Raw genomic sequence first — 13,326 nt, forward strand, 5'->3', positions numbered from 1 at the left:
CTATTATATTTGTATTTTTATTTGTATACATATTCTTTTAAAAAAGTTAAAATACAAAAATATACAAAATAAAGAGTGACTTTAAATTCTGCCCGTCAAGGGCAGGCACAGAGGTCAACATTGCGGAAGGTCAGGATTCATGGCCCAGGTCCGGGCTAACAGGAACTGGGGTCTTCTGAGACTTTCGAAACTTGCTCTGAAGGAAAACCCTCGGCACACACAGTCCTTCTTTTTTATTCACCGTCTCACGAAACACATATTCATTCACCTCTTCTTCGTAACCTGCGTCCAGAAAGAGCCGCGCCAGGAATTCTGGAAGACAAGCAGATCACCAGCGCTCGCCGTCTGGATGCCACTGCACCCTGAGCAAGTCAGTGTAGCGGGGGGCTGAGAGAACCTCAGTGCAAGGGGGTGAGAAGGCTCTGCTCTGGGAGCTGACACACTCCTACATCTGCCTGTCAACAGAAACTCCCAAATCATCACCAAGAGGTTCACCAACCTGTCACACGCTCCTCGACCCATCAGGACTCCCCACGAGCAGCACAGGCCCAGACCCTGCACTCACAGTGTACGTGTGCTTACACGATATGTGTGTTCATGCAGTGTGTGTGGGGTCACTCAGTGTGTGCTCAGTGTTCATAGCGTGTGCTCACTCAGTGTGTTCGGTGCGTGTGCTCACACAGTGTGTGAGCTCACGGTGTGTGCGTTCATACAATGTCCATGCAGTGTGCACGCTCATTCATACAGCGTATGCTCAGTGCGTGTGTTCAAAGTGTGTGCTCATACAGCATATAGGTGCGTTCAGTGTGTGCACTCACTCATACAGTGTGCTCAGTGTGTGCTCATACAGTGTGTGTGTGCTCACTCATGGTGTGCGTGCTCACTCATCCAGTGTGTTCATACAGCATGTGCTAATACAGTGTGTTCATAGTGTGTTCACTTGTACAGTGTGCTGTGTGTTCAGTGTGTGCTCACTGCGTGCACTCAGTGTGGGTTCAGTGTGTGGTCACAGTGTGTGTGTTCATATAGTCTGTGTGCTCACTCAGTGTGCGTGTTCAGTGTGTGTGCTCATAGTGTGTTCGGTGTGTGCTCACTCACTGATACAGTATGTGTGTTCACAGTGTGTGCGTTCACTCACTCAGTGTGCGCGCGCTCACTCATACAGTGTGTATGTGTGCACTCAGTGTGTGCACTCACTCATACAGTGTCTGTTCACTCTGTGCGCTCACTCAGTGTGTGTGCATGCACTCATACAGTGTGAGAGTGTGTGAGTGTGTGTGTGTGCGTGTGTGTGCACGTGCATGCATGCTCCATCTGTTTACATCAAGCACCTCATCTACCCTGACATGACCAGGGACAGTCAGGCAGCAGGGTGCAGAGAAAAAAAACACCTGCTGTGACAGCCTAAGGGACAGTGGACCCAAGCAACGATCACTCCACGTGAAGTGAAACAGAAAGGATGGCTACGGGACTCTTGTCAGGGGCATGACTCCAAAGGACGTACTTTGAAGCACTTTGCAGATACTACTACATCTTCTCAATTATTTATAATTGATTTAATCAGACTTCATGAATCCAAAACATTAAAACAAATTTTTAATTTTCACTGTATGTTTTCATGCTGTTGTAGTCTTAATGGTAATCACTAACTTTTAGCTTTATTTTTGAGTTTAAGAGAATATTTCAAGAAGTAACAAATGTAAAAATTAGAGCTTAAGAAGGTAATTATATCACAGTTCATATTACAGGCATACCTCAGAGATACTGTGGGTTCAGCTCACCACAATAAAGGTGAAAAAAGCAATAAAGTGAGCCTCACAAATTTTCTGGTTCTCTAGTGTATTTAAGTTATGTTTACACTATGCTGTGGTCTTTTAAGTGTGCAATAGCATTGTGTCTAAAAACACCATGTACATTCCTTAATTACAAAATACTTTATTATTAACCATCATTTGAGTCTTCAGTGAGTCTTAGCAGTAACATTAAAGGTGATCACAGATCACCATAGCAAATATAATACTAACGAAAAAGTCTGAAATACTGCAAGACATGAAGTGAGAAAATGCTATTGGAAAAATGGTGGCAATAGACTTGCTCAACACAGGGTTGCCACAAACCGCCCATCTGTGAAAAACAGAGTATTTGCAAAGCACAGTAAAATACGGTACTCCCGTATAAAACAGGCTTAGAACTAATGTTCAGAATACTAAAATCATAGTCAACATTTGTTTTCTTATCAAAAATGACCTTTTAAGGACCCCTCTATTAGCAAGTCTGTGTACTTAAGAAGTCTCAATCACTTTTATAGAAAAGAAGGTCTCTTACCTTTGTGAAACTCAAGTAATGTCAAGGCACTATCCTTTCCTATTTGCTCGCTTTCTGAGGGAACGAAGTGAAGATTCTGGTTTGCCCTCCCAGGCTTCCCAACACAGCTCCTGGCCTCATCCACATGGCACAGCAGAGCATTTCCACTGACTCGGTTCACTAACTGGACACCCTCACTAGAGAGCCTGTGAGCTCACAGCTGATGTGGTGAGTGGTGTGTGTGAGGGTTTGGCTCAGGCCCGTGTGGCTGTGTGTGGAGTCCAGTCGCCCCCACCCACGCAGGACCACAGGGACAGTGCAAGACAGATTCCAGCAATCTTACCATCAGTGAAAAAATATGATCGGGTTCCGTCTTGTCTAACATAAAAGTTTTCTGCAAGTTTGCTCCCGGCTTTAAACCTAAGCATGGCGTGATCATACAGCCCATAGTCGCGAAACAGGACACTTCTGCCTGGTTTTAATACCTACGAAACAGAACAAGCTGCACATAACTCAGGGATCCTGTCAGACAGAACTTACTATAAAATAAAACCTGATTATTTTATGGATGAGAATAACTTACATTTGTGACAGTGATGAAAAGCTCCATACTGAAATGCCCGTACTACGAAGGCAAAGGGCCTGCCACGCAAAGGTGTGCTAAGGCCTGGCTGAGTCCCTTGCGCTGGGGGGGTACTTCCTGAGCACTGAGGAGAGCACCCTTGGAGGTCCAGTGTCTCAATTAAAACGCTGAAGACATCAGAGGAAAAAAAAGTACCCTCACTAAACTATTAGCACGTTCTCCCATCATTTTATCAGCCATCTCCTAATCCATGACCCTGTAAGTCAAATTGTTTCTTTAAATATCTATGTAATCAATACATTTTGGCTTTTTACTGATGTTCTGGCCTTCCTCAGCCTGAGTGTCAGTTCTGGGCTCCTGCACTGCAATTCTGTACGGCTTGCTCACTATGCTAACACCACGCTAAGCCCTCTACAGCTGACCAGACATTTTCTCACTAGGTCTTCATGCAACTCTGGAGGAAAAGTGTGATTATCCCGAGACCAAGAGACTGGGAGCAGAAAAAGGAAGTGACGTGGCCACAATCATACAGCAGCTGCTAAACAGCAAAGTCCGAGCTCATACTTGGGTCAGAGGCATGACGAGAGGGTCGGGGATGTCTGTCAGTCCCGGGCAGCGATGGGAAGCGGGAGTGTCAGTTCAGTTCCGTCCTCACTCCTGACAAGACCAGAGAGGCTGGGAGGGAGGGGTAACACCACCCATCCTCCCCGGCTGCTGCACTCCTTGCTTTCAGGCGGAGCGCCCACAGGCCAGTGCGGTGTGTAGAGAAGGGGCAAGTGCCAGGCCCCGGTGGGAGCCCCTTACCACAGCCTTTAGAAACAGCTGTCACAGAGCAGACGTTTCAGAAACTGGAAGGTAAAATCTGCAGAGCATGGTGTAACTGCTCCTCTCCTACAAGGCAAACAGCCATATGCTTTTCAGAATGAAAAGAACAAGGTACTCGCTGTGACACTTGCTTTTTGAGTGGGTATTCTTTCAAACTGTGTAACATTACCAAGCGAGAGTGGTCTTCAAACAGGGGCACTGATTTTACTATGTATACTCTGACTCTTCACATTAGCAAGATAACCTTGAAAACATGACAAATATTACCTATTACAGTAGATAGCTGATATCTGAGGTAATTTGATATTTCCTCTTCCTGAATAGAATATGAAAGACTGTCCATAATACTTCCAAGTGTGCTGCAGATTTTCTCACTTAGCAAATTCTTATCAACACTAGCATGCATTTAAAATACTGTCAATAAAGAGCCTCTTGGATAAAAATTTTCTTACTTTGGTCAGAAATGCTAAATTTTAAAATATGACTGACTAAATAATCTGAAAACTTTAATTTGTATGAGACTCACTTATTTTCAGAAAGAAGGGAAGGCCGCATGGGACTCTCGCTCAGGAATCTGGGAACTCCTGATCCATGGGCCAGCTCTTCTGTTAACTGGCTGAATGACCCCAGCTAAGTTATGTCATCCTTCTGAATGTGCTTTCTCATCCGTAAGACAGAAATTACGGTACTAACACCTCCTCTCAGGCAGGACTGTGCCTTTGCTGGGCTTTCTCATCCTCCCAGCAGCTCCAGAGAGATGGCGGGTGAGCAGTCAGCCCCTCTCTTGGTGAGTGAGGCGCAGGGCACAGGCGATTTGCCTGGGCTTTCAAGGCAAGTCAGTGGCACAGGGAAGACAAAATCCTGTCTTCCAATAACAAACTTAGTTGATTTTTACTTTACCGTTTCATTCCAAAAATGAGGGAACCCAACTTTAAGGTTCCCTTTCAGTTTAAAATTAAGTGGTTTAAAAATTTCCCCAGTGTTAGCATCCTACAGTAATTAGCTCTACCATGAAGAGCATGTTTCTGTGGCTGTTCAAACTGGAGAGCTGCCCAAAGGGTGTCTGACTGTCAGAAGCTGAGAGACTGCTTCTTCCACTAACTTCCTGGTAAAGCACATGATATCCAATTAACGAACCAGTCACCGCGTATGGTGGCCTCACACTGCTGCTGTGCACTCATTCCAGGTCAGCTGAAAAAGGAATTCTATTGGGGGCTAAAACAGAAGGAGGCTGAAATGGAACTTATTAGCATAAGAAAGGTTACAACAGAGGCCAGGTGTGGACTGAGACAGCTCAGGTCAGTGTTTTTAGTTTTAACATAACATTTCATTAAATACACACAATATGCTATATCTTTTCATTTAAATCAAGAAGAGGGATATCCTCATTAATACTTGGCTTCATTGGACTTTATTATAATCTAATAGTGTCTCATTAAGGTTTTATTTTCCATTTCCTGGGTTATCATATGTTAACTTACTATCTGTATATTCTCTTCTATAAAAAGAGGTTTTCCATTGTCATTCTTACTGTTACCCAAGAATTCTTTATAAATTCTGAAATACTAATCTTTGTCTGTTGAATAGTTTTGTTTTGTTTTTTTTTGCTACAGCGAGTGGCATGTGGGATCTTAGTTCCCCAAACAGAGGACCAGGGATCAAACCCATGCCCCTCTGCAGGGGAAGTGAGGAGTCTTAATCACTGGACTACCAGGGAAGGCTCTCAGCTGAGTAGATTTTAAGTTACTTTTCCCACCTGGTCTCTCTAATTTCTTTGTATCATCTTAATCGTTTGAAGAAAACAAACTCCTAATTTTATTATATCATCTTCATGCATAGAATGCTTTTCAGTCTTTGAGAAAATTTTCCCCACTCTGAAGTCAAAGATGTTTTCCTATAGTCTCTTTTGAAAGGCTTACACTTTTGTCTTTTCCAGTTAAGTCTTTAAATCTACCTTTAAATCCATACATAATAACTTTTGTGTAAGGATGTGAAGCAGAAAACGATTTTGGATTTTCCCCACACGGACCACCAATGGTCCCAGAATCACTTCCTGAGCAGTCCTTTCCCCAGTGATCTTCCAATGTCACCTCTATCAACTATCAAATTTCCATACATACATGGATCTACTTCTAAGCTATCATATTCCATTTGTCAATTTTTCTGTTCCTCTGCAAATACCATCTGTCTTAATAACTGTAGCTGTAATAAACCTTTATATCTGGTAAGGTATAAATCTCCCTATCTCCTTCTTCAGGAATGTTTTGACTCTTTATTCCTTCATGTAAATTTAGAACCAACTTGTTAATCTCCCCCCCAAAAATAAAAAGTCTACCAAAAACCTCCAACTTAAACAAAAGGGTAAAATATAATATGAAGTGGAACAGATTACACAGTGCATGTTCCTTTTTAAAATAAAGTATACAATTCTGTGGCACTGAGTACATTCATCTTATATCTGTGTAGTTCTTTAATATTAATAGTCTTTAATATTTTCTCATAAGACAATTACACTACTTGAAGACAATGTTTTCTTTCTTTCTCATTCTTTTTTCTGCTGCTTTCCAGCTGACTGGGACGTCCAGCACAGCGATGAACAGTACCGACAGTGGCCACTGTCATCCCCACAAAGTCCCAGACATCCTGACTCCTGTCTCCCGCTCCTTCCTAGTCCCTGGAACCTTCGTCAGTGAAATCACTGGTATCCTGAATGCTCCCTTCACATCCCAGCGCTAACAACCTGACTGGCCCCTGAGGACACGGTTTTCCCTGCCACCTCTCAAGCAGGCAGTGTTTTCTCCCACGGCCCTAGTACCACTGAGTGCGGGGATGGGGCAGGGCCTCCTTGCCCCCACTGCTCCTTTCTCTGCATCCCCCCTTCTCCCCTCAAGTTTCAGCTCCGAACCTCCTGTCATCAGATCATACCACCACCCACTACCCCGTATTATTGCTGTTGCGAGTCACTAAGTCGTGTCCGACTCTTTGTGACACTATGGCCTGCCAGGCTCCTGCCCATGGGATTTCCCAGGTGAGAGCACTGGAGTTGTCTGCCTAATTCCTGCTCCAGGAGATGGTCCCAACCCAGGTGTGGGATCGAACCCATGTCTCCTGCACTGGCAGATGGATTCTTTACCACTGAGCCACGAGGGCATCTATTAGTTCCAGGGTCATTTCCCTCGATTTCATGATGAATGTGTCTTCTGGTTTATGCTCTTATCCATACACTACTCCAATTAACTCCAATTAATTTCAACATACACAGGAATTACCCTTCCAAACATGCAGGATTCAATGGTTTGAGCTTCTCTCTTTCAAAGACTTTGTCCTTCACCTTACCTTAATCACTCACTGCCACAGTAATGTTCTAAAGTCTTACCCACACTGTGAAGGCAATACTTTCAATGTTACACAAGTCACCCTCTGACCACTCCCATATTTTTCCAGCTGTCTAACTGCCCAGCTTTCTCAATCCTTCACTTTCACCTGAACCATCAAAGGGAAGATGATAAGGTGGCCTGTCTCGAGTCCCCTGACTTGGAAGTGCAACTCCACTCCCCGAGTGCCGCAGCAGCCTGCTGGTGGCCGCAGCAGCTTGGGTCCTAACGGCAACGATGGGAGAGACAGCAATGACCACGCTGCCTTTTAAGAGCACTCGCCACTACTAGGCACTGCCCCAGGCATTGAGAACACACCTCAGATAGCCTACCCCAAACCCCAACATCGAGGAACCATTATCTCAACACTCCACAGGGAATGAAACGGAGGCTCAGAGAGGTAAAGGAAGCGGCCTACATCGGGAAGTAAGGTTTAACTCGAGCACGCTGTGTGCTCCTGTGTGGGGGCCCCTGCTCCCTCTCGCTTTACCGCAGGGCTCTACAGATCCCAGGCAGGGCTCCACAGATCCCAGGCAGGGCTCCACAGATCCCAGGCAGCTGCTCCAAGGCTGGCCAAGCTCTGAAGGGCAGCCATGGCCACTAAGCCAATCAGAATTTAAGGTGGATGTTCCACGCAGCAGAACTTCTTTTCATACACTGACTACACAGCCCACCTTGTAAGAACAGGGAGACTGTGAATTAAGACGGCACGTGAGCCTCACAGGGAATGTAAGTGAAAAGTCAGGATGTCGAACCCTCAAATGCAGGCTCGCAATCACTAACCTTGTAAATGTTTTGTAAGACAAGGTGCATCTTATCAGGGTGAACTGCAGAGAGCACAAATATCAGTGTGACAGCATCCACAGACTCTGGGGGCACGTGTTCCAGAAGGTCATCTTTGGTCAGATCACACTGGAACACCTTGCATCTTTCTGTGTCATAAAGAGGATTTTGCTAGAGAGAAAAACACAAAATACCTTCAATGCAACACCCCTGCTGATGCACACAGAAAAGCACAGCAAACGTGGAGATGCCACTTCCATGTGCGCACTGCTGCACACAACTCAGCCACCACTGCTGCTGGGCAGACAGACTAACAGGTCATTTTGACATTAAAGCATGTACCATTCAATACTGCCACAAGGGGCAAGATCTCATTTTAACAAATAATTTTGTTCCTTTTTTTCTTTAAAATTTTTTCATTTTATATTGGAGTATAGTTGATTAACAGCGCTGCCTTAGTTTCAGGTGTAGAGTGATTCAGTTACACATATACATGCATCTTCTCTTTCAAATTCTTTTCCCATTTATGTTATTAGAGTATTGAGCTGAGTTCCCTGTGCTATACAGTAGGTCCTTATTGATGACCTCTTTTAAACACATCAACAAATTATTTTTAACTGCGTATACAGTCTATCACATATTCCAAACTGAGCATTTAGAAGCATGTAACTCCAGAGGAATGATAAATCAAACCCTGCCTCTGCTCCCTTAACCCTCCTCTGACTCATCCACTATAACCCTGAATCCTATGAGAGGTCCTTCCGGCTCCCTTTACTGAGATGCTCCCACCCTTCTTCTGGGTATGGTGGTTGCTTGATGCAACAAGCTAAGAAAACTTTTTTTAAACTACAAGTGTGTTCCTGGTACATTCTGGTAATAGGTTTCAACACATATATAACAGCATTATGGAGAAAAATAATAAACTTTCTTTAATGTAAGGACCTTAATAAGCAGATACATAAAGTTATAGGATGGGTCAGTTCTACCTACAACTCTGCTTATATACTGGAGTTTATTACAATCTCAACCGAATCCTCAGATTTCTAGAAATTTGATAAGGTGAATTTTATTCATCTAGAAGTGAAAACCTTTAGGAACAGCCAAGACAATTTTTAGATGAAAAACAATGGAGGAAGAGGCATACTACAGGACATCAAAACACATTACAAAATGTAGTGCTAAACAGTGTGGCTTGAGAATGGGGACCAACGGATGGGTGAGACAAGAGTGTCCCCACACAGACCCATGTATTTAGAGGGATCAGTAGTGTATATGATAGAAGATAGGTGACCAAAATGACATTAAATTGTTTAAAAAGATAGAGAACAAAGGTTACGATGATCAGGAATGGAAAATGAACTTCTCCCTCAATTCACTGTTTGAACAGTTAGCTCTACCCACTTGTGTTAAAGGACAGCAGAGAAATAAAAAGAATGCCAGCTCCAGTGCAGAGGTGGAGAGATGGAGAGTCTACCCTAACACGGCCACGAGCGGGACAGACAGCAACTTCATGTGAACCCACGAGAGAGCAGAGGTCAAAGAACCACCGGCCACCCGCAGATGTGGAGAGGGAGAGGCGCCTTCAGGGAGACGCAGGACCCACGCGTTTGCTTACCTGAGGCCTCTAGAAAACTAGAAACGTGATAAGCAGCATGAGGCTCCCAGGGCTGAAGCCATCGGGATGTCCACACCCCAGCAGGTGTTTCCACCAGGGACTTCACTTAGGCTCTCACAAAAAGAACGGGGCTCTTTCTGGGGCTGGACCTTCTCAGCTCCTTTAAGGGAGAAAAGGTTTCACATGCAGGGGAAAAGTCATCTGGGCCTTGGGTCCTTGGGGTACTGGTGGAATATCACTGCCCCTGGGGAGGGCACTGCTCTGCCCAAACTTTGTCTTCATCTGCAGAGAACGGCCTCATGACCACGGAGTATGACAGAGGAGGGGAGGGGATGAGAAAGAAAAGCTCTACTCCTGGAGAAACAGAAACACTTGTGGGAAAGCTACAAGAGACAGACTCTTCATGGGGAACAGCACAAAGGAAAGATCCAAAGCCAACAGGAGCAACAAAGTCACCAGGGTTTGAAGTCTCACGGGCCCATAGCAACAACAAACCTCATAGGTAACTATAGCAACAACAGACTTTAACACAGAGCACAACTCCAGTCTAGATTATTACAAATCTTTATTACCTATCCACTGCCCTGTATAACTCTCAATAGAAGAAGAACTAGGCACACCATGAGGCAAGAAAAAACACAGTGTGAAGAGACAACCATGAAAACCAGACTTGAATATGACACAGACAATGGAACTACAGGTTTGGACACTAAAAAACAAAAAAATTATGATTAACGTATTACAGGCTTTAATGAAAAAGGCGGACAATGTTCAAGATCAGATAGGTAATTTCAGAGATATAGAAACTGCAAATCAATGGGAGATGCTAAAAATCAAAAACATAGTAACAGAAATGAAAATTGCTTCTGACAGGCTCATCAATAGGAATGCTTCCTGCCTAAAAGGAATCAGTGAACTTGATGATAAGACAACAGAAAGTACACAAACTGAAAATGCAAAGGGCAAAAAAGTTAAAAACAAACAAACAAAAAGCCAGCATCCAAGAGCTGTGAAACAACAGCAAAGGGTATAACAGAGAGATAACTGGAATCCTCGGAGAAAACAAGAGCTCAAGAAATACTCGAGAAATAATGGTCAAACTTTTCCAGATTAATTAAAAAATCCTCTAACCAAAATTATAAAAAGCATATCTCTGTGATTATAGAACTCCAAAGACACAAAACCTTAGTACCTCAAAAGGAAATGATTATTCATTTGATATGATCACTTAAATTCTATAATAAAACAATACCATAAAACAATGCCTAACAAGCTGGAAGAAATGTTTGCAACAGATATAACGGAATATATCCACAAAATAAGAAACAAAATGACAGAAAAATAGACAAAGGTATGAACAGACAATTCATACTACCATAAAAGCCCAATATGGGTGAGGGTTTTGTTTCCTACTCCATCCCAATGCTTAGAACAGTGATTGGCCTACACTACGCTCCTGCCAGCAAATCTGGAAAACTCAGCAGTGGCCACAGGACTGGAAAAGGTCAGTTTTCATTCCAATCCCAAAGAAAGGCAATGCCAAAGAATGCTCAAACTACTGCACAATTGCACACGCTAGTAAAGAGATGCTCAAAATTCTCCAAGCCAGGCTTCAGCAATACATGAACCATGAAACTTCCAGATGTTCAAGCTGGTTTTAGAAGAGGCAGAGGAACCAGAGATCAAATTGCCAACATCCGCTAGATCATGGAAAAAGCAAGAGAGTTCCATAAAAACATCTATTTCTGGTTTATTGACTATGCCAAAGCCTTTGACTGTGTGGATCACAATAAACTGTGGAAAATTCTGAAAGAGATGGGAATACCAGACCACCTAACCTGCCTCTTGAGAAACCTGTATGCAGGTCAGGAAGCAACAGTTAGAACTGGACAGGGAACAACAGACTGGTTCCAAATAGGAAAAGGAGTCCGTCAAGGCTGTATATTGTCACCCTGCTTATTTAACTTCTATGCAGAGTACATCATGAAACACTGGGCTGGAAGAAGCACAAGCTGGAATCAGTGTCGGGAGAAATATCAATAACCTCAGACATGCAGATGACACCACCCTTATGGCAGAAAGTGAAGAGGAACTAAAAAGCCTCTTGATGAAAGTAAAGAGGAGAGTGAAAAAGTTGGCTTAAAGCTCAACATTCAGAAAACGAAGATCATGGCATCCGGTCCCATCACTTCATGGGAAATAGATGGGCAAACAGTGGAAACAGTGTCAGACTTTATTTTTTGGGCTCCAAAATCACTGCAGATGGTGACTGCAGCCATGAAATTAAGACACTTGCTCCTTGGAAGAAAAGTTATGACCAACCTAGACAGCTAATTCAAAGGCAGAGACATTACTTTGCCAACAAAGGTCTGTCTAGTCAAGGTTATGGTTTTTCCTGTGGTCATGTATGGATGTGAGAGTTGGACTGTGAAGAAAGCTGAGTGCCGAAGAATTGATGCTTTTGAACTGTGGTGTTGGAGAAGACTCCTGAGAGTCCCTTGGACTGCAAGGAGATCCAACCAGTCCATTCTGAAGGAGATCAGCCCTGGGATTTCTTTGGAGGGAATGATGCTAAAGCTGAAACTCCAGTACTTTGGCCACCTCATGGCCTATAAGATTGGGAGATACAGAAAAGACTGACGGTGGGACTTCCCAAGTGGCCCAGGAGGTAAGATTCTGTGCTTTCAATGCATGGGGGCGTGGGTTTGATCCCTGATTGAGGAACTAAGATCCCCCTCGCTATACAGTGCTGCCAAAAAAAGGACTGATGTTAAATGTTGATGGCATAGAGGAAAATAATATCTTATATTATTGGTGAAATTATAAATTGATATAATTTTCTGGATGGACAGCGGGCATTATCTATTTACATTTTAATGTGTATGCTTCCTCCAAGGAATTCCATTTCTTCTATTAGTCACCACAGAGACTTGTACACGTGTTTGGGGCATGCGTATAATTCTGATTACATCAATCCGACTTGTGGGAGCAAAAAATTAGAAGCAATTTGAACAATCATCAACAAGGCAATTATTACTATATGGCACATCCTTTCTGTGAAATACTACAAGAGGTAAATGTAATGCGGTAGACCTACATATACTGGGATGAAAACACTCGGCAAGATATAATGCAGAGCGAAGAAGGTAGGTTATAGCACAATGTGCTATCACTATTAATAAAGTCTAGGTGCTAAAACTGTGAAAGGTTGATGGGAAACAGATATCTGCACATTGCCAAAGCAACCCTCACACATCTGTCAATGACAAAAGGAGACACCTGTGCAACAGAGCAATTAGGGAGTCTCCTTAGACCCAGTGCCCAACTAGCATCACCTACAGTGAGATCAGATCACTGCCTCTTGACAGGGTGCAGTATGGAAGCTACATCATCACCCGCTGAAGTATTTCTGCTCAAAATATTTTACCTGATTTAACTTCTGGTTTACAGAACACACAAGGCATAAAGCAACAAGTTAAACAATGACAGACAGAAATAATCAGCCATACTGGAACGCGCGACCTCGTTACATAAAATTGCTTGCTCTCCCAAAACTCGATGTCACCGGGGAAAAAGTCAAAGGGAAGGGCAGGAATGTTTTAGGCTAAGAAGATTTAAGGTACATAATGAAGTGTAAGCTGCAGTCCTTAACTAAATACAACTATAAATGGCACTATAAAAATTTATGAAGCAAAAGCAGCAAAATGCTGCCAATCATTAAATCTGGACACAAGTTTATGGACGTTGTCTGGTATTTCTTTCTACTTTTCTAAATAATGCTCTGTTTCTCTATGTATTATACATGCACATACACAGGAAAACTACATTTACAGTGATCACAG

At 43.3% G+C, this 13,326-nt stretch overlaps 1 protein-coding gene across 1 annotated transcript in view; it reads right to left on the bottom strand.

The window, feature by feature from the left end:
• Positions 1 to 13,326, bottom strand: part of METTL6 (methyltransferase like 6) — a 15,657-nt gene continuing 2,331 nt past the window's right edge. The window contains exons 4-6 of the mRNA XM_005675713.2: positions 7,870 to 8,040; positions 2,648 to 2,789; positions 1 to 312 (exon numbers count right to left, since the gene is read on the bottom strand). Coding sequence (XP_005675770.2) covers positions 131 to 312; positions 2,648 to 2,789; positions 7,870 to 8,040 — 495 coding nt within the window. The 3' untranslated portion in view covers positions 1 to 130. The remainder of the gene's footprint in view (positions 313 to 2,647; positions 2,790 to 7,869; positions 8,041 to 13,326) is intronic.

This window comes from Capra hircus, chromosome 1 (assembly GCF_001704415.2).
Source record: "Capra hircus breed San Clemente chromosome 1, ASM170441v1, whole genome shotgun sequence".
NCBI classification, from domain to species: Eukaryota; Metazoa; Chordata; class Mammalia; order Artiodactyla; family Bovidae; genus Capra; species Capra hircus.